This window comes from Lynx rufus, unplaced genomic scaffold, assembly GCF_022079265.1.
Source record: "Lynx rufus isolate CCGP_SWC_20201006 ecotype Redwood Valley unplaced genomic scaffold, mLynRuf1.p SCAF_13, whole genome shotgun sequence".
Classification (NCBI taxonomy): domain Eukaryota; kingdom Metazoa; phylum Chordata; class Mammalia; order Carnivora; family Felidae; genus Lynx; species Lynx rufus.
The window spans coordinates 18500648-18522873 of record NW_025814827.1 but is presented as its reverse complement, the minus strand read 5'-3'; the positions used below and the strand labels follow the sequence as shown (position 1 = coordinate 18522873).

At 42.5% G+C, this 22226-nt stretch overlaps 1 protein-coding gene across 1 annotated transcript in view; it reads left to right on the top strand.

The window, feature by feature from the left end:
- Positions 1–14168: 14168 nt before the first annotated feature.
- Positions 14169–22226, top strand: part of CGNL1 (cingulin like 1) — a 97267-nt gene continuing 89209 nt past the window's right edge. The window contains exons 1-4 of the mRNA XM_047075061.1: positions 14169–15746; positions 16552–16646; positions 18277–18382; positions 21800–21901. Coding sequence (XP_046931017.1) covers positions 14169–15746; positions 16552–16646; positions 18277–18382; positions 21800–21901 — 1881 coding nt within the window. The remainder of the gene's footprint in view (positions 15747–16551; positions 16647–18276; positions 18383–21799; positions 21902–22226) is intronic.

Sequence of the window (22226 nt, the reverse complement as noted above, 5' to 3'; positions counted from 1 at the left end):
ACAGAAGTCAAGGGTATGTTGTGTGGTCTCTGAAAACCCTTCCACCTTTAGATTGTGATTCTATGTAGACTCCCCTCTGCTTGGAGTAGGACTGGGTGGGCATGGGCATTAATAGGTCAAGGGGAGACCAACAGAGGAGAGGGGAAAAGAGTGACTTTTTTCCCCTTTGGATTCTTTTGGGTTGGAATTGTTTATGTCTTTTCTGGCATTCCCAGGGTGAAAAGGTATTTCCATGTGCTTTGCCGTTGGTCTAAATTAAATGCAGACTGTACTTGAGCTGCTCTTGGCACACCCTTGGAGGTTCAGCTGCAACTGGGGACAATAGGCAACTGCCAGGGGGAAGGAGAAAAGTAATATTCCATTCAAGTAGGTAAAGTCTGGCTCAGAATTCCTTGAGCGTGAATACCAGGTTTTGCGTTTCGTTGGCACCCCCCCCCCCACCCCCCACCCCACTGTCCGGGCTGCAAACACATCCCTGGGGATTGGAAACAAATTCTGCAGATAGCTCATTTTGGGGTGGAAGGAGAGTGGGGTGGGCAAAGGAGGCACCGAAGTTTTCCCTGACTGCCTGTATTTTTGTGTTTTAGTTTCTATGATAATTGACATTCCTTGGAAGAGTTGTCTTTACTCTGTTCTTTTGCTGGTCTGCTCTGATCATGTTTCCCTGCCTTCCTGCTCAGTGACAGAACTCTTGTCAAGGTTACCTTTGATCTCCATCCTGTTTAATACTGGGATCGTTCTCTAGTCTTCACCGACTTACTAGCAGCATTTGCCTTATTGGACCTTCCTTCCTTTTTGAACCCCAGCTTCTGTGGGCTTGGAGGCCACCCCACTCCTGGTTTTCTCCTGCCCCCTGGCAGTCCCTACTCTATGTCTTTGTTCCTTCTCTTCTCACTCCTCAGTGTTGTTGGGGTGGGGCTTAGGCCCTCCTGGTGGATCTTGTTAAATGCAGATAATGATTCACTGGGTGTGGGTGGGACTCAAGAGTGCATTTCTCACAAGCTCCCACGGGATGCTGTTACTCTGTCCAGGAGCACACTGTGCAGCGAGGCACTGGGGCTCTGTCCTCCGCCCCTGCATCTGCATGACTTCCTAGTGGAGCTCATCCAGCCACTGGCTTTCAACATCATTTGACTCCCATTGGTGACTAACTACCTGACTTGGGATGAGACCGGAGCCCTTTGGGATTCCTGCATACCCCCATCATTTGGCTCCTGCCCACTGCTCAGTGCTCCCCTGCTCCTCCCCTGCTCCTCCCCTGCTCACCTCTTAATTAGTTCTGGCCAGGTTGGCTTTCTTGCTGATTTTCTAACTCGAATCGTAAATCCCTTTCTTGGGAATTCTAAACTTGGTGTTGTGTCTACCTGGCCCTCGCACGACTTTGCAAAGATCTCCTGATAGCCTTCAAATCAGGTGTCTCCCTCTCGGAGAGAGCTTCCTTGATCATTGTAGCTCAGAAGGACCTTCACCACCACCTTGCACTCTTCTTGCCCTGCTTCCTTTTCCTCATAGCATTGTTGCTGTATGAGTTCCTTGTTTGTTCTCCCCACTAGAGCGTAAGTTCTATGGGTAACTGCCTTGGAAGGGGGCCTAGCATGGAGGGGCTCTCCATGAGAAGTTGTTAGTGACTAAGGGAAACATTAGCATCAGTCAGCATATCCTGAGTGATGAGGTGACAATTGGATACTGACACTCAGTTCCAATGGCTGTGTTTATAAGGGTTGGGTTTAGGTAATAACATCATATTTCAATGATCATGATGTGTTGGGAAAACACGGAGATACAGTGGGCATGTAAATGAGGCCATCACACCATGTGAATACCCAGTAGTTTTGTGACCAGACTGCACAAAGGGAGGTTTCATAGTCGTTTGAATTAAAAACTGGGCACAAAAAATTGCACAGTGAAACCATGAAAATCTGCACTGCATGGGTCAGTGTCTTTTTGTTCACACCGGTATCGTGATTTAGTTTCAGCAAAATTAACATTATCCTAGATACAAATTTATGTTGTGAATTTGAATTGTATTGGCTTCTTTAAAAAAAAAAAAAAAGTGTTCTTTTTTTTTTTAACATTTATTCATTATTGAGAAACAGAGAGAGACAGAACATGAACATGGGAGGGGCAGAGAGAAGGGGAGATACCGAACCCGAAGCAGGCTCCAGTCTCTGAGATGTCAGCACAGAGCCTGATGTGGGGCTCGAACTCACAAACCACAAGATCATGACCTGAGCCGAAGTCGGACACTCACCGCCTGAGCCACCCAGGTGCCCTGAATTGTATTGGCTTCTTAAATGTATTTTTAAAAATTGCATTGGCTTCTTAAATGTATTTTTTTTAAACACGGTTGTATGGTATCATAGGAACTATAATGGTTTTATATTTGTACAGTAAGTTAACACTAAGGGTCTTTGAGAACCTTTTCTTTAAGGCATCTGTACATTATATAAGCTTGTGAAAGATGAAAATAGGGACACCTAGGAATACGTTTTAATGTTTCAAACTGCTTGTGAAAAGCTATTTTTAACAAAATAAGATTAGTGGAGGCTCTGAGTGGGCTATTTTAGCATGCTTTCAAGAGAGTGAAATTTTGAAACATCCATATTCCTATGAATACCAAAGAATATACTGACAAATCCCAAAAGGATAAAATATGTAATATTTTTGTTTTTTTACATAGTTGAAACTTCTGTTTCTGGTTACTGCTTCAATTTCTAATCATTGAAAAACATCATGAATTGTACAACTTCCGTACCGGAGACATCTGCATAAAACATTGTTATTTCTGTATAAAACAAAGACAATGGAATTGACGGCCTTTGCCCATCACTGCCAGGGCTGGGGTTACAAAGGTGTGCAGGGAGAAGCTCCCAGTTCTGACTTGACCTTGGTGCTTCTGGCCCCCCGAGACCAGAGAGGAGGGGTGCTGCACTTGGGAAATGAGACCCAAGAGCAGACAGATTCTTGCTTTGAAATGACCTGTGAATGGTACTTGCACACACATTTCATTTGAATACATGGCATTTGTTTATATCGTGTTCATTTCTGTCTTTGTACCTTAGGGCTGCTCTAACAAAATACCAGAGACTGGGTAGGTTATGAGCAACAGAAATGGACTTATCACAGGTTTGGACGTTGAAGATAAAGGCTCCAGCCTGTGATGTTCTGGTGAGGGCCCTCTTTTGGGTTTCACAGCTCATGCCTTCTTGCTGTTATCTTCACAGGGTGGAAGGGACTAGGGGACTCTCTGGCATCTTTTTTAAAAGAACACTAATCCTATTCATGAGGGCTCCACCCTCAATGACCTAACGCCTCCCAGAGGCCCTACCTCCTAGTAGCATCATCTTTGGGGGTTAGAAATTCAACATGAATTTGGTGGTGGTGGTGGGGCACAAACAATGGCAACTTCCATTTATAATTCAAGGCTGTCGTACTAATGAGCTCAGCCGTGTGGAGCTGTGCAGCCCGGGAGGCTGGGGCAGAAGATGAAGAGTGGAGTGTGAAGGTAGGGATGGGTGGGTGGGGGTGTTTCAGGAAAGAAGAAGGCAAGTGAGGGCCTCAGAAACGCTCACATTATCTAAAAGAACTACCCGTTCTCTAATTACCCGAGTAACCGGTGAGAGCAAGATGCAGCATGTTTGGTGTGACTTTGGCCTCTGGGATAGTCCCCCTTCCCCTGCCACGTGCCCAAGAGTTTATCAGGCTTCTGGCGTCACCAAACATTAGGGGTAATAACTGATGAACAGAAAACCTGCATTTGCACATGTGGGAATCTGCTAGGTTTCTATTTCAGGTTTATTTTAATTTGCTATTTTACGATTTTTGGGTGGCTACACACTGTTACCTTTTGTTTTTAACAGTCCTGCTGTATGATACTGAGTAAGCTTCTGGGGACAAATCCAGGTGCCTGTCATTTGTAGCAGTCTTGCTGGGTCCTGTGCAGATAGCTGAGAGGTACATTTAAGGCACCTGGTTGGCTTATGAATCGATGCCTGAAGGGAAGTGGGAAGACTGCGTGCCATGGACCCTTCCTGGGTGGCTCTGGATTTTGCTCTCATTTGGCCAGGTTTGCTCATGATACTGACTCCTGCCATCTTTTCCCTGATGTGGGCAAAGGTGGACAGATTTCCCTGGTCATCTTATTTTGAGTGACCAAGAAGAGATACTTTGCAGAAGGCATAACGTATATTCCAGGGGAGAATGTTTAGCTTTGGAATTCACTTGGCAGAAATTGCGTTTGAGGAGGTTCTAGGAACGGGGCTTGTTCTAGGTGGCCTTGTTGGAATTCCACAGTGTCCTCTTTACTTCCCTTAGGAGACGCTTCATAACCCAGGGCCTGCTTTCTGCTTTTCGAGCACACACATCATATGAACGTGGCTGCCCGGGGTGGGAAGAAAAGCCACAATAATCCTGATGTTCAGGTTCTAGTGTTTTATTTTTTTAATTAAAAAAATTTCTTTAATGTTTATTTATTTTTGAGAGAGACAGAGAGAGCACGAATGAAGGAGGGGCAGAGAGAGAGGGAGACACAGAATCGGAAGCAGGCACCAGGCTCTGAGCTGTCAGCATGGAGCCTGATGCAGGGCTCGAACTCATGAGCTATGATATCATGACCTGAGTTGAAGTCAGACGCTCAACTGACTGAGTCACCCAGGAGCCCCAGGTTCTAGTGTTTTAAACAGCGACACATATAATAACAGTGTGAAAGGTGGGCATAGGAGATTTGTTTTGGAAAGCCTTGACTTTTTAAAAATTGTTCCCATTTTAAAAGGAGCTGTGTGCATCGTGCATACATTACTAATTAGTTCATTCATTTGTTCATTTGGTGCCTGCCATGTGTAAGACGCTGTTCTGGCTGCCAGGAATATGGCAAGCAGGAAGGCCTCCTTGAAGAGTAACCCTTCTTTTTTTTTTATTTAAAAAAAAATTTTAATGTTTATTTTTGAGACAGTGAGAGATGGAGCACGAGGTGGGGAGGGACAGAGAGAGAGGGAGACACAGAATCCTAAGCAGGCTCCAGACTCCGAGCTGTCAGCACAGAGCCTGACGCGGGGCTCGAACTCACAAACCGTGAGATCATGACCTGAGCCTAAGTCGGACGCCCAACCGACTGAGCCACCCAGGCGCCCCTGGTTCTTCGTTTTTATAGCGGCAGGACAACTTGCTTTAAAATATCAAGAACAATTTTATTTAGTTATTAATTTTTTTAATGTTATTTTTGAGAGAGAGAGAGAGACAGAGAGAGTATGTGAGTAGGGGAGGGGCAGAGAGAACGGAGACACAGAATCCGAAGCAGGCTCCAGGCTCTGAGTTGTTAGCACAGAGCCTGACATGGAGCTCAAACTCACAAATGGCAGGATCATGACCTGAGCCAAAGTCACACGCTTAACTGACTGAGCCACCCAGGCACCCCGGCAAGTAGGTTTTATTTTATGTCTACACTAATTGTCAGTGACTACAGGGGTGTAGTGTTGAGGATTTTGAGGCTAGATTTCGGCTTGTAGAAAAAAGGCAGTGATCGATAACCTTGTGTTTATGTATTTTGGGCTTAGGCTCCCTATAGGAAACTGTAGCACAAATGTCATGGATCTGTCTCTGGATAAGATCTTTTCTGTGTGCTTGGCAACATACAGACATCCGTTTATACTTGCAACAGTTGTTTATTAAATTTCCACTGTAGACATAGCACTGTACTTTAGATTCTCAGCTGTCTGCGTTCTTAATTAGTTAATAACTTATTTCAGGATGTTGGTGGTTAAAAGCTGTTTGGTTAACCAGTGTGGTTTTTAGTCTCTGACTCGTAAGTATTGAAAAACATTTTATGATCAAAGTTACTTTCTTGTAGCCATAAATGCCACATTCCTTATTTTTCACTTATTATTTCCTGTTATTTTGTTTAGCATATAATATATGATTTAATTTTCTCAATTACCAAATACACTCATCATCAATAATCTGGCTTTAGTGATAGGGAAACATTCAGAGATGATAAAGAACTTGTCCAGAGCCAGGATTTGACTTGAGTCAAATGTCAGACACATTCCCCACCCTTGTACCTTGGTGCTGTGTTCCCAGAATTGCAAACTTCTTTTTTTTTTTTTTAATGTTTTTATTTATTTTTCAGACAGAGAAAGAGAGAGCATGAGCAGGGGAGGGGCAGAGAGAGAGGGAGACACAGAATCTGAAGCAGGCTCCAGGCTCTGAGCTGTCAGCACGGAGCCTGACGCAGGGCTCGAACTCATGGACTGCAAGATCATGACCTGAGCCGAAGTCGGACACTTAACCGACTGAGCCACCCAGGCACCCCCAGAATTGCAAACTTCTATCTCTTGTCCCTGCACTGGGAGGAGAATTGTTTAGAAATGATTTCAGGGTTAAGAGGTAAAAAGGGATGAATAACAGATCATCAACATTGTTTGGACACGAATTCTGTATTTTTTTCAGAATGTATTTATATTTCATGTGGAATATAAAATGTCAGGCAATGAATTTTAGAATTGAAGCTGGGAATGTAAGAACACTATAAATTTATTGATAATACACATGCCAAGCAGGTAAGGAAAGAGGAGTGGGATCAAAATGACAAAAGTGGAACAGAGACTGATGTGATGGAGACCATCCATGGGGACAGGAGGAGCAGACTTCCAGAGGCCAGGTGGGGGTCCCTGGAAAGCCAGCTTGGTGTCCGTGCTCCAGTTTGAGTGTGGTTAGACTGGTTAGTCCTAGTGACCCCCGATCCTTAGACTCCTAGATGGCCAAAGTGTCCATCCCTAGTATAAAAGGAACCTTTCTACCGACTCCCCCCACCCCCTCCTCTAGCCACTTTCCTTTTTGTATGAGGGGAGGGTATTTAGGAGGAAGCGGCAGCCTTCAATATTAAAAGCTGAATTTAGGGGCGCCTGGGTGCCTCAGTCGGTTGAGCGTCCGACTTCGGCTCAGGTCATGATCTCACAGTCTGTGAGTTCGAGCCCCACATCAGGCTCTGTGCTGACGGCTCAGAGCCTGGAGCCTGTTTCCGATTCTGTGTCTCTCTCTCTGCCCCTTCCCTGCTCATGTTCTGTCTCTCTCTGTCTCAAAAATAAATAAAAACATTAAGAAAAAAAAAAAAGCTGAATTTCTTCCCCCTAAATACAAAACTTTCGGTTGTCATTCTTACCTTCTTCAAACCACACTGAACTACGTAGGTTAGACAGCAACTCTGCTGTCATTTTCAAACCTCAAAGCTTATTTTTGAAACTGTTTTCCCAGGGAGTTCTGAAGGCTTGACAATGTGAAGACATTTCCTTTGAAATCTTAAAAGTTTGATCAGTTTCCTGTGTTTGCACCACAGAACAGATAGATAGATAGATAGATAGATAGATAGACAGACAGAAAGGAAGGAAGGAAGGAAGGAAGGAAGGAAGGAAAGAAAGAAAAAAAAAGAAAGAACATAAAGCTTAGTTGAGGTAAGACTGCCTCTTTCTGTCATGTTTGGGAATGAGCACATTTAAAAACCCATCTGCATTTTGCTAATATTAGGCTTTCCGCATTCTGATTTTTCACTTTTATCTAGTTGACGTTCTACTGGGGATACTTCCCCTAAAATTCATGTCTTCCCACCTGTCCTACAAGTGGTCTTTTAAGAGTGAATGTTTTGTCCACTCTTTACACATGTTAACTTGTGTGTATCATCAGACTGGCGGCAGCTTCCCTCGGAGCGAGACAGTTACAGGATCCCACTCAGGGGACATTACTTTTTGGTTTGTCGCTCACTTCCTGTTTCTTGGAATTAAGTTCAAGACTGCTCTGAGGAAGCTCATTAGCTCCCTGCCTCTGCTTTAGATGCTCTTTTAAACGACTTGTATGATAAAATAAGAATTACTCATTCCATGCAGACATACACAGAATTCTTTTCCTGTGCCAGGTGCTGTGCTGGGGGCTTGAGCGAGCCTGGCCTCGCTCGTGGGGACTGTCATCCTCAGGACGGAGGGCAAGCCATGGCGGAGACATTTCCAAATGCCTAGTGGTGTTTCCCCGGTAGCTAGGAGAGCCTCTGGAGTGGCTAGTGACTATGTTTCCAGGTCTTGGGGGTTCCCCTGGGAATTAGAGCAGTGAGGTGGGATGTGTGGCCCAGCACTGTCGCTAATCTCTGTGCTCAGCTGATAACACGTGATGGCCCAGAGAGAGGAAATGTTTCTGTCTGGCATATGTTCCTACTTCCAAGTGCTAAGCTCTTTGTTCTTACTCAGAAACACACTCATTGATCTCGCTAACTAAAGCAATTATCATCATTTAGTGGTCTTTTCCAAAAGCATTATTTCCACTCCAAAACACCACTTTTATTTGCCAAGTGTCACAATTTTACATCCTGGCAATTGGTCCACATTTATTGCCAAATTATGTAAGTCCTTGGTTGGGCTTAGTCCCCAACTGAGCAAATGTGTCTGTGGAGAGCATTAGGATTGTGGCATGGCCTGGTATCTGAAAATGAACAGCTGTCCTTAAACTCATTCATTAATTCAGTGTTTACACTGTGATTGGGAAGGAAATCCACATTTGTTTAAAACACCCGTGCCCAGCTGAGAAATGTCATTCTGTGAAAATATTGGATTGAGGTTTGTTGTCAAGGAAATGTAAATAGTGGACATTTCATGAAATTCAAATATGTGGATTAATTTACTAACAGGGAGCTAAGATTATAATAAACCAAGGTGGCCTTATTCAAAGATTGAAATGTAATTAGTGTTGACTGTAGTAGCAGCAGCTAATGAAAAGGGCTGTAAAACCCTCGAAAAGAATTTTCTTAATAAATATTAGAAGAAATATTTTCATAGAAAACTCAGAGTCAGCATAGAAGAGATTATTGGTGAGGAAGTTGTGACCCATTTAGCAAATATCATAAACAAAGCATTGCAGGGAGTAAAGTTGTTTGTTCAGAGGCTCTTGTGTTAAAAAAGTACTTGTTACAAACTTGAATGAATACGAACACTTGTAGACATCCAGAATAAAACGTGCCAGTCCTGCTCAGAGTCAGGATTGAGACACACCCGGTCATCTTGGTCCTGGCCTTTTGTGCGTTGCTTCTTCAGCGTAAGGCACGTTGGCTGTTCTTATTCTAGTGTTGAGGTGTTCTATAAATATTACTAGCCTTGTCAAGCTAGATCAGTTTAAAAGCAGGCGACTTACCTTTTTCAAAATCACACTCAAAAGATCATAAAGGCGCAAAAATGTTAAAAGCTATGAAGATGAAGAATGGCAGTGTAGACCTTGTGGAGATGAGCTCGATCACACACAGAAGAGTGACCATTGTATTGGTGGCGTGATTGGGCTTCACCCTGTGGTGGCAGTGGTGGAGAAAGGAGGTGACTTTCCTAGAGAGCTGCTGGGAGGCTCAGGGATGGAAGGCATGAAGCCTGGGTTGCCATAGGAGGCAGGGATGAGGGGCCAAATTCTAGGGAACTGTGTAAGTGCCTTGAGAACTGGAGCAGCTAGCTGTCCAGGGCCTCGTCTACACCCTGGATATCTGGATACCCACGTGCTTCTGCTCTGTTGCCCACCCCGAGGAAGGGAAGGGAGTATGGGTGGCTGAAAATAAAGGGATTGAATGAAAGCTGGAACCTCTACACTCTTCCCCTGCCCTGTCTCACAGTGCCCGCAGCCAGGCCTGGGCAGCCCCAGCAATGGATTGGGAGATTCCTTCCTTGAGAAATCAAACTGCGCCAGAAGAAAATGCTCCAGATCCTGAAATGTGCGTGTCCCTCATTGGAAATCTTGGCACCTTTCCACGCCCATTACTTGAAGCTCGCTAGCTAATAACTCTGCTGCACACACACAGAGCCTCCAATCTGCTTTTAGGAATTCACTGCTAAATAGGATTGGGCAGCCAAGGATCCCAGTCTTACTAGGAAAGGTTTCAACGTGAAAGAAAGGACCAAAACAAATCAGAAAGGAGAAACCTTATAGCAGATGCAGATACAGCAGAAAGCAGAAAAAACTTATTTTTTTGAAAAAAGTTATAGTTAGTATCTTCCAAGGGAGAGAAGCTATCTTATGTCTAAAATGAGAATAGCGTTTATGACACAGGAACACTTGGAGAACAAAAAGGAGATAAGGGGGATGATAAATACTTGAATTTTTTAAAAAGTTGAGGATGTAGCTCTCAAGTAGAATTAAAAGGACAGAATTGAGAAGTGGATAAGAAAAGAAAATTGAAACAGCCTAACAGATACAACATTACTAATATATTACATGCAAAGACCAAAACAGTTCTCTGAACATTATCAGAGAAATAATAAGAACGTTTCATAGAACTGATGACATGAATTTCCAGATTGAAGAACTACATTAAACACCCATGTTTTATAAAAGTGCCCAGTCTTACAAAACCCTTATTCATATACGTCATGGTGAAATTTCAGAAGAGCAGAGACAAAGAAAAGGTCCTAAAAACTGTGGGAGAAAAAGAAACAGGGCACACTTGGAAGAAAGGATGTCTTAATAGTAGAATTCTTAACAGCATCCCTGGAAGCTACAGGATAATGGAAGTAATACTTTAAAAAATTGGAGAGAAATTTATTTCTTAGAAAAATTGTTTTTAATAATTTATTTTTTTGAGAGAGAAGCAGAGCGCGAGCAGGAGAGGGGCAGAGAGAGAGAGGGAGACACAGAATCCGAGGCAGGCTCCAGGCTCTGGGCTGTCAGCACAGGGCTTGCAGGGCTTGAACTCACGAACCATGAGATCATGACCTGAGCTGAAGTCAGACGCTTAACCAACTGAACCACCCAGGCGCCCTGAGGGAAAATTATTTCTAACCTGGATTCTAAATCCAGCTGGCCTATCAATCAAAAGTAAGCATAGAATAAAGACATTTTTCAAAATACAAGGACTGAAAAAGTTTACTCTCTTGGGTCTTTTCTTAAGAAGCTACTCAGTTGTGCTCTGTCAGACCAATTGGGTAAACCAAGAACAAGGAAGTTCCAAAACTTAGGAAACAATATGGTGCAGAAGGAAGAGAGTAACCAGACCTTAATAGAGAGCAGGAGGATTGGCGGCTGCACCAGGGGAAAAGGGCACCAGATCATCTAATGTGTTGGTTATTTGAAAATGAATACAGGTAAGCATCTAACATGTCATGTAGCAGATGAAAGAATTTAAGGTTAGGTATATTGAAATGAAGGCAAGTGCAAATAGCAATCACATATTAACTCTAGAAAAGTTAAATATTTTAAGGAGAGATGGCCATAGTTTTCAGTTTGGCTCTTTAATGAATAAACATTTATATAATCATAACAGTATATATTAAAGTAATATAAAAATATCATAATAATACAAATATAAATAATATTGAGAAGCTAGCAGAGTGAGAAATTGGTATGTATGGTGTGTCCCATATGTAAAAGGGATACAAAGTTGCTGCGAGGCATAGTACTGAGCAACATGGAGGTGTATACCAGAGAAACAGCTAAAATTTGCAGTTGGTTTCCTCTGGGGACTGTGATCCGGATGGGGAACGGAGGCTGAAGAGGCCAGGTTTTCATTATGTCTTGTTTTATTTTGATTAAAATGAAATCACTTAATTCTGTTAGTATAACTCTGAAAGTAAAAGTAGGCATAATGACATAATTGGGATTGGTGACTTAATAATGAATTTGCAGATGAATATACCACTCTAAATTGTTCTTCTTTGTAAAATTGGAGGTGATGACATCTAACATATTTAGCATTTAAAAGAATAGTCACCAGCAGAAGTGACAGCACCATGCTAGTAGGAGACTGCTACATCCAGGAAGACTTAAGGCAAATTGAAAAGATGAAATAAGTAAGGATGTATGATAGCTGAATAAATAATTGCTAAAGTTGTATGGATGTATTTTGAATTCCATGCTTTAAAAAAGAGGCTATGTCCATTACCCATTAAATGTTGGCAAAAATTGTCCCTACAGAGGAAACCTCAGTACATTTAAAAAGGAAGGAATAATAGAAGTTTAATTTTCTGGCTACAGTGCATGTAGAAATTAACAACATAGAGAAATAAAGATCCTCTAAACCAAAACAACACAACAGCAAACATACTGGATGTGAAAAAACTTTCTGAGAAACAACTCATGGGTCAAAGAAGAAATCAAAACCACAACTTGAAACTATTTAGGAAATAATGATAGAAACATTACTGTGGTGGGAGTTATTGGCTGCTCTCCGAGTGTCTGTTTGCTTCTGCCTTTTTACTAACACCACGTTGATTTTTTTGAGTGTCAGTGACCAGCTAAAAATCTGTTCCCCAGTCCATCCTTGTACATGGGGGTGGTCATATGATCAAGTTCTCACCAATGAGGTAGATATAAAGTAATATTGATGGATGGGACTTTCCGGAAATCTCCTTAGAAAGGTTGACTCAGCTGGCCTGATAAACCTTTGGCATATGTGATGCTGGTTAGCCAATCATAAAGTGTCTAATACATGCTACAAGTAGATGACTGGAAAGATAAAAGAGGTGTTGCTCAGAAATATCCTGCCATCCATTCCAGCCTTGGAGTTCCTACCTCTGGGGGAAAAAAAAAATCCTAACTCTTAAGTTGCTATTTTGGGTCTCTTTGTTAGTAGAAACCAGCCCAGTTCCTAACTGACATAGATATCACAACTCATGGGGTATAATTAAAGAATCAAAGTAAATGAAGCACGCAAGTCATGAAATTGGAAACAGAAAAACAAAAGCAAAGGAGAGCAGAAGGAAATAATAAAGAACTAGAACTCAATAAGAAAATTAAAAAAGGAGGGGCACCTTGGTGGCTCAGTCAGTTAAGCATCCGACTCTTGATTTTGGCTCAGGTCATGATCTCATGGTTCAAGAGTTCAAGCCCTGCATCAGGCTCCATGCTGACAGTGTGGAGGCAGCTTGTGATTCTCTCTCTGCCCCTCCCCCACTTGTACTTTCTCTCTCAAAAAATCAAGAAACTTAAAAAAAAAATTAGAAAAATGATTGCTATGTCTTGAGAACTAGTTGTTTAGGAGAACAATTATTAAAAAATATATATAGATACACATTTTATTTACACAAGAGACCGGTGAAGAAAGCACAAATAAAGACACTGGATAACTCGAGATATAAAAGAGATGAAATGATCTATGCTTTGTAAAAAAAAAAAAAAAACAAAAAAAAAAACTCTGTGCAAATAAATTTGAAAATGTGGATCTGATAGATAATTTTCTCAGAAAATGTGCTGCCAGACTGAGTCCAGAATAGAAAGACAACTGAAAAAGGCCCCTAGCAGTGAAAGAAATGACACAGCTGTTCTCTGTGACCAGTTGCTACTGTTCTTCCTGGGGCTTCTCTGCTCTCAGAGTTCTTCAGGGGGTGGAAGTGATTTCTGGTGGGAGGTCTCTGAGGGTGGGGTGGGCTGGGTGTCCTTCCCGGTCATCTGTGTGCGGTCTTTCTGACATGGTGGCCCCACCCCACCAAAGGTGATGGCACCCGATTCTTAGCGTTAGGATACATCACAAAGTAAAGGGCCCTGAGCCCTCAGTGTTTAATTACATTTTTCAGATCAATGTGTTACTGGAGCCCTTTTGGTAAGAAAAGATGATGAAGAGTTATTTTTAATCATTTTCTCTGATTGTCAGCCTCACAAAGTCAAAAATGTTTTAAATGTTATATCCAAATAAATAGTGATAAAGATTTCAAAGCAAGGCTGTACATAAAAAAGGTTGAAAGTGTTATTCCCACAAGAAGGTCAATAATAGTACGGGAGAAAAGAAAAATGGTGAGCATCAGAATTCCTTAGCTCTTAATTGCTCCGTGGAAAAGTACCTTGTTCTCAAATGCTGGTAACTGGAACATCCTATTGGTTAAAAATAAATAGCATAAAGTGGGAAGAAACCAACTAAGGAAAAAAACCCAAAGCAACCAGAACGGGCTGTCAACTAGAAACGGAGTAAGGAAGTTATGCCAAAGGCGTCAGGTTAGTATGCCAGCCTTCCGCCCAGAGGCCAGGGTTCAAGCCCAGTGTTGACAACACTGTGGTCACAGAGGGCATCCGGAAAGGCCTGTTTGGGTGACCGTTTGGTTCTGAAGTGTCCTTGCTCCTTGTGTCTTCTTGAACTTGCCCCTCATAATCTTCATTTAAACAGATACGATTCGTACCTAATGCCCTCTTTTTACCTGTTTTTCCCTGGTAGCGAGAACCAGTGAACCATGGAGCTGTATTTCGGTGAATATCAACATGTGCAGCAAGAATATGGTGTCCATCTGAGACTCGCAAGTGATGATGGCAAAAAATCAAGGAATGCCCAGAACTCTAAGGCAGGCTCCTATGGTGTCAGTATTCGGGTACAGGGAATTGATGGCCACCCCTATATCGTCCTGAATAACACAGAGCGGTGTCTAGCAGGCTCGTCTTTTTCTGAAAACGGGCCACCATTTCCATCTCCAGTGATAAATAACCTGCCTCTGCATTCCAGCAACGGGTCTGTGCTAGAGGAGGACAGCGCAGAATTGCAGCTCCCAGAAAATCCTTATGCCCAACCTGGTCCTGTAAGAAACCTGAAACAATCCTCTCTCTTTGAGGGCAAGAATGGGGTTCTAGAAGGCAAAGAGGGGCCGGTGAAGCCATCTCACATGCTCAACTTTCAGCGGCATCCAGAGCTTTTGCAGCCCTACGACCCTGAAAAGAATGAATTGAACTTGCAAAATCACCAGCCTCCTGAGAGTAATTGGTTAAACACTTTAACAGAAGGTACCAACAATAAGAAGGCTTGGACATGCTTCCCCAAACCTAGTAGTTCGCAGCCTAGCAGCTCTCCTTTGGAAGATGTGGGCAAATCCAGCGTGACGGCCATTCGTTTGTGCAGCTCTGTGGTCATAGATGACCCCAAGAAGCAGACCTCAGTGTGCGTAAATGTTCAGAGCTGCACCAAGGAGGGGCTGGTAGAGGAGGCCCTTTCCCCCAGTGGGAGGTCCCTAACTGCCCACAGCCCACACACCCATCCCGAAACCAAGAAAGCCAGGCCGGACGTGCTTCCCTTCCGGCGACAGGATTCCGCGGGACCCGTCTTGGATGGAGCTCGGTCCCGGAGGTCCTCTTCCTCATCGGCAACTCCCACTTCGGCCAACTCTCTGTACAGATTTTTACTTGATGATCAGGAATGTGCCATCCATGCTGACAATGTGAATCGTCATGAAAACAGACGGTACATCCCCTTCTTGCCAGGAACTGGGCGGGATATTGATACAGGATCCATTCCTGGCGTGGATCAATTGATCGAAAAGTTTGACCAAAAATCTGGGCTCCAGAGGAGAGGAAGGTCTGGGAAGCGAAACAGAATCAACCCTGAAGACAGGAAGAGGTCCAGAAGCGTGGATAGTGCCTTTCCCTTTGGTCTCCAGGGGAACTCCGAGTACCTGAGTGAATTTAGCCGGAACCTGGGCAAGTCCAGCGAACACCTCCTCCGCCCGTCACAGGTCTGCCCGCAGAGGTCACCTGCTCAGGATCACCGTGGGAAACAGAGTGTGGGCCGTGCCTTCGCGAAGCTACAGGGGGCCCCCCTCAGGCCTCCCCAGCAGAGCAAAGATGGGAAAGTTCCAGAAACCAGAAGTGGTCGGGAGAGTACAAACACGCATGCATCTTCCATCCCAGCACAAAGTAAAAAGGAGGAGGAAATCAAAACAGCCACCGCTACGCTGATGTTACAGAATCGGGTGCTAGCAACTTCGCCTGACTCTGGTGCCAAGAAGATTTCTGTGAAGACGTTTACTTCCACCTCAGATACTCAGGTGATGCTAGTGGGTCCTTCTTTCTTTCCTTCTTTTTGCTTTCCTTCTGCAGCCTCATGCTGCGGGAGGCTCTGGGAACACAGACCCTCTATCTTGAATCAGCAATTGCGTATCTGATATTGTTTTAGTTTTCCCCTGCGGAGTTTTCAACCCACTGCCAATTGTATGGTTTTCCAAGTCAGTTCAGTACACCGAGAATCCCACTGTGGTCTTGCCTGTAAACGGACTTGTCAGAGTACAGAGAGGCTTGATTTTTTTTTGTCAGCCTATGTGTGAGATCTCAAAGTGTCCAGAATTTGTTTCCATCCGGAGGTTCAGTGTTGAGGTATGTGTAGAATGTGTAGATATACTGATTTTTCTCATGAAATTGAGCGACCGGGTTAATACCTGGCCTGAGGAATTAGGTTAATTCTAATTTAGGTTAATCCAAAAGTGATGGAATTTATTTAAGTGATATATTTAGTGTTTTGGTAGTACCCATAAAAAATAATGATAGTGATAAAAGTGCTAATAAGGGTGTTAAGTGCCAGCCACTATTTGTTACATATTACAGGACTGCACCAACTCTGTGAAGGTAGGTACGATTAATCTCCATTTACAGGTGAGAAAATTGAGGTGAGGTAAAGTTAAGTAACTTGCTCAAGGTTACAGAGCTACTAACTGGTGGAGCCAGTTATAATGAGGATCCTTACCTGAGGAATTGTTTTCGGAAAGTAGGAAGGTGTTTGGAAGCTTCTGCTTCAGGGTTTCTGCCTGCTTCCTGGAAACTCCATCCTGTGATCTAATAACAGCCTTTATATTCCAGGCCACACCAGATCTGTTGAAAGGCCCGCAAGAGCTCACTCAACAAAGCAATGAGGAGACAGCCAAGCAGATACTTTACAATTACCTCAAAGAAGGGTTAGTGATATTCCTTAAAGGAGCAAAGTATTGTCCTTTGTGGTGGGGTCTTGATTTTTTTCTCCTGAGACCTTGTGTTTTGCCTTGCCTTTCTGATCTGTGTGAACTATTGAGGCTTAGGACTCAATGGCTGGAGTTTTCGTAACAGTATTTGAGTCTTGGGTACTGAGTGTGAAGAGCAAGGGGATAATGAATATATGTGATATATATTTTAATTATTTTAAATCTGTACATCCAACATGAGACTCGAACTCACAACACCAAGAGCAAGAGCCACATGCTTTTCTGACAGGGCCAGCCAGGCACCCCTGTTTTTCAAATGACTTTTTCTTGTTTAAAAAGAAGTTCAAAGATGGGAAGAATATCTACTCTTCGGTTTTCAACTAAGTCAGCCACCTTGAGTTCTTCATGCACAGAGTAGTAATCAATTATTCGCAGTTACAAAGAAAACCACCTCCCCCACCCCCCGAGTTGACATTGGCCAGGAGCCCCTACTTCTATGATTTTTAAAGCACGTATGACTCATTTAAAAGAAGTGCTTTTCACATACTTATCTTGGAGGTTGAGTTTGAGTAATCTGGTTTTCAGTCCTTGCTTAGATACTAAGTCAGGAATTTGCAGTTTCTGTTTCCATTGTCTCATCGGATAGGATTAAAAAGGAAAAAAAAAGCTTTACAGCCTGATGTGACTGCAAGTCACTTACTTGAACAAGTACCCATTGGTATCAAAACCCTTCGTATTTTTGCATCGTACCTTACAAATATAGATCAGTAATACAAAGCTGACAAAATAGGTTCAGAGTATAAGAGATGGGCTTTTTTTTTGAGGTGGGGGAGAGGTAGTAACTGAAGAGATCCTTTTAGCTAAGAACTAGTTATTGGTGTCTCTCTGTGAAGGTTTTTACCATGTTAAGATTTAGGGAGAAGAACTTTTGATTTTTAGAATTCTTTCTCTAATTTTTTTTTTTTTTTTTGCTCATGATTTATTGAGAGACTGGGGAGACAGACTTTAATAGGAGGTGGCTATTTAAGGAAACTTATTTAAAATTTTCCTAATTGCCAGGTATGTGTGATAGAAGGTGTGGTAGAAGTTAATAAAACTCTGATCATTACCTGTGAAAATGTAGACAGCTGCGGTGTTGACAGTCTTGGCCTGGGGGATATATTTTTTTTTAAACACAGCATAAAAACCAGTTAAAATCACTGTAGATCATTCTTAGCATTAAGATTTAAAAGTAAAGTGTGTGACTGTGGGTTGTGAGAGAGAGACACACACAGAAGAAATTCCTTGCTGTAATGAAATCAGTCATTTGAGTCAAACAACATATTAGTAAATTTTCACTGTGTGTTTTCTCCAGGGTTAGAATGTGGGTATATCTCTTTCACATGTTTGGGAATAGGAACTCTTCTCCCAAATTGAGTGGTAACGTGTAACAAGGTGTTGGAAGAGAAATACGCCATCCATCCTGTTCTTCCCTCAGTGGTTTTGTCTGCAGCCTTAATTAATTCATACCTCTTGCAATTTATCTTCTTAAATGGCTTGTTTGTGTGTCCTGGCATCTGAAGTATCCTGAGAACCGTGGTTGTGCCCCTTACTGTTTTTTTTTTTCTTCCTGCTGCCTGTTTTCCAGAAGCACCGATAATGATGATGCAACTAAACGGAAGGTCAACCTGGTTTTTGAGAAAATCCAGACTTTAAAGTCTCGAGCAGCAGGGAGCACACAAGGAAATAATCAAGTAAATTGGAGTTTTGTATTCTGTAGAGGGCATTTAACTTGGAATGTGGCAAACAAATTGTTGTTTCTTCAGCCTGTACATTTGGTTATGGCAGCAAGTGGGAAGTTACCTGAGTTGTGAGCAGGACCTAAGATGGAAGACCATGCTTTAAATATTATTATTATGCACCAACTTTTTTTTCAGAAAGGTTTTAAGATATTTTATTTTTAAAAATAATAGCATATTGGGGCTCCTGGGTGACTCATTTGGTTAAGTGGCCGACTTTGGCTCAGGTCATGATCTCATGGCTTGAAGGCTCCTGAGTTCGACCCCCGGGTCGGCCTCTGTGTTGACAGAGCCTGTGTCTGTGTCTCCCTCTGTCTCTGCCTCTCCCCAGCTTGCGCTCAGTCTCTCTCTCTCTCTCTCTCTCTCTCTCTCTCTCAGAAAAAATAAAAATTAAATTAAAAAAAAAAACCTATAACAAGACAAACAGGTGGTGAAACAAATAGGTAGTGAAATTTAGAAAGAGAAAATAAAAATAGGAAGAATGGGGCATCTGGGTGGCTCAGTCAGTTAAGTGTCCAACTTTAGCTCAGGTCATGATCTGATGGTCCATGAGTTTGAGCCCTGCATCACGCTCTGTGCTGACAGCTCGGAGCCTGTGACCTGCTTTGGATTCAGTGTCTCCCTCTCTCTCTCTGCCCCTCCCCCGCTCATTCCATGTCTCTGTCTCAAAAATAAACAAACATTAAAAAAAAAAAAAAGAATAGGAAGAATGACTTGAAATCATGGATGGAGAACCCTAACATATTCCAAGGTTTTGAAGGAAGGTAAGTGTGAACTGGACCCAAGCTCTAGAACTTCAGAGAGTAAGAAATAAGAGGATAAGAACAAGAGAATAAGAATAGAGACTGGTGAAGTCAACCAGCATGGGTGGGAGAGAAAGGAAGGAATGGATTGGGGCCAAATTCTTTAAAAAAAAAAAAAAAATCCTATTTATTATACTGAATTCCAGTTGGGACTTGGAGATTTTTTGTTGTTGTTAGAAGAGTCCTCTCATATTTGATGAACATCTGCTACATGTCAGACACACCTTGTGCCCTGAGAGGAAGCAACATTTAAGAGGGATGACTAGAAGCTTGTTCATTAACCCTGCACCACCTGAATTGACATCCACTTCTTGCTTGTGTGTCTTCTCTTTCCCTCCTGGGGAATTCTGCATGGAAAGGAAAGAAAGTGCCAGAGACAAGTCACAGGAAGTTTGTCTATAGCTTCTTTGTAACTTTGGAAACATATGTATACGATGTTTTTAGGCATCGGCTGCCCTCTTCTCTCTACTGTTCAGCACTCAGCTAACCCATGACTGCTGTTATGATATCCAGTAGAACAGTTACATACATAAATTATTCCCACAGGGGAATCTTTGAATTATATACCATGCTTATAGGCAAGCTTCAGGGGTTCTCCATAGTTCTTACAGTTGAAGTGTTTTGCTAAAACTCTTAAATCCAAATTATCGCTGTGAGTCTTGCTTTTCACTCACTGGCATATTTTTTGGGTGAGAACGTACATCTTTGGTCTTGATGTTGAGACTGTGTTTGTGGGCACAGAGTAAGGGGATCTGGATCAAACTAGGGAAGTTAGGTTAAGCCCTTTAGAATCCAGGACACTAATGGTGTCTCAAAAGAGTAAAGAACGCTCTGGGAGAAGAAGGGAAGGCAGGGCGTTCTAGGTAGAGGGACCAGCATGAACAAATATAAAGAGGTGTGTGTTTGCTATGTTTAGGGGACTGGAGGTAGTTTAATGTAGCTGGAGCAGAGAGCCAGGATATAGGGAGGAAGTGCCAGGTAGAAAGGACCTTGGATATCACATAAGTTTACATTTTAGGCTGAAGGTGATGGGCCATCATTGATGGACTTTGAACAGGAATGAATAGTGTCATATTTGTAGAAATTTATTCCTTTTGCAGCTTTTGGAGAGAGGTAAGGTAAGAGGAAGGGAGATCAGTTAAGCTGCTGGCGCATGAAGCCAGAGATGATATGAACCATAGCTCTTCGACTTCTGGCTGAGATCACAGCACCATGACTGCTGAATTGCCCATACTTTTCTACTCTCCATCTCTCCCTGTTATTTCTGAATCTGATTATCTGCAGGCAAAGGCTTGGGAGTTTTATCTTTTTGGTGTCAGCTAAGTGATTTCCTATGAGAGAAGGAAAGATTATGTTGGAAACAGCAGAGCAGGTAGAGTTTTCATTTGGGCAAGAACAATGTACAATTTCTCATGAGTTGGATTTAGATTTCCATATTGGATTGTTCTCATTTTGCTTAAGGAAATAGGAAGTCCTGTGTTTTTGTTGATTGTTGGGTTCAGTTAACTTCACAGGAGTAAGTCAGGAAGTACCTCGTTCCAAGTTCATTATACACAGCTCACACCTGGATTCAGGTGCAGGAGAGCCAGGACATGGCATTTTCTAGCTTCATTTCCTGACTCCCCTTTGTAGTTTTCTAGCCACTTTGCTATAGGATTTTAGCCAAATCCTTTTGAGAGCATCTCCTGTTATTGTATCCATGGAAGAAACAAAAAGAGATCATTAATATTCATACTCAGATCAGAGATGATATTTTCTAATAGGCTCTCTTTAATCAGATCCCTCTTTGTTATATCTGTCTTCATTATGGAAATGTAGCATCCAAAAGAAGAAAGCCATTGTAGCTAGCATCCGTTTATTTATTACTTGTATACAGGCATATGCAGAGAGTGAGAAAATTTCTGGTTATGGAGCAGTAAGTCCCAATGTCATGGAAGTTCTGTAATAGATGGATTGTGTGAAGGGCCTCGGAGACACGGAGACATGGGCTTTGGGTATAACTTTATGCAGTGGATGAATCTTCAACAAATATTTATTTTTATCTTTTTATATTGTTCTATTGGCATCTGACTCATATACAGTAAATTGCACAAATCTTAACTGTGTAGTTTATTGAGTTTTTTTTAATTTTTTTTTTTTTTAACATTCATTTATCTTTGAGACAGAGAGAGACAGAGCATGAATGGGGGAGGGTCAGAGAGAGGGAGACACAGAATCCGAAACGGGCTCCAGGCTCTGAGCTGTCAGCACAGAGCCCGACGTGGGGCTCGAACTCACGGACCGCGAGATCATGACCTGAGCCGAAGTCGGCCGCTCAACCGACCGAGCCACCCAGGCGCCCCTACTGAGTTTTTAACAGAGGTGTGTGTCCATGCACACACCACCCAGATGAAGATACAGAACGTTCTGATCATCCCCAGAAAGTCTCCTTGCGTCCCTGTCTCTATAGGGATTTACATTTGAATTGGATCTTAAGATTTTGGTGTTACTGCTCAGATTGTATTTTGGGAGACGGAGAAAATAAAGCATCTTGAACATTTACATTAGAGAATCTTTGCAATAATTATAGGCTTCTAATTCTTCGTCTGAAGTCAGAGATCTGTTGGAACAGAAAAACAAGTTGACCACAGAAGTGGCCGAACTTCAGAGACAGCTTCAGCTAGAAGTCAAGGTACCTGTTTTTTCCTTTGTTGTTATTAACATTTCTGTCTTGCTTGATAATATTTTAAGCACATTGGGATGCCCAAGTGAAGTGAAAGTCAGGTTTTTTTTGTCCCCAAAAGAAACATTCCTCTCACCGCTGAGTAAAAATTCCTGTATATTTGGCTCCTGCTGTCCAGAGAAATTTTTATGTTTCTATTTTTCAAGTAACCAGAGCATATAGACACCATTTGCTCTGACAGAGTGAAACACTGTTGGATTCAGGCAGGCCAGTAGGAAACTTAAATGCATATAAAATACCCAAACTGAGTGATAGAAATAGCAGACCGAGGTTT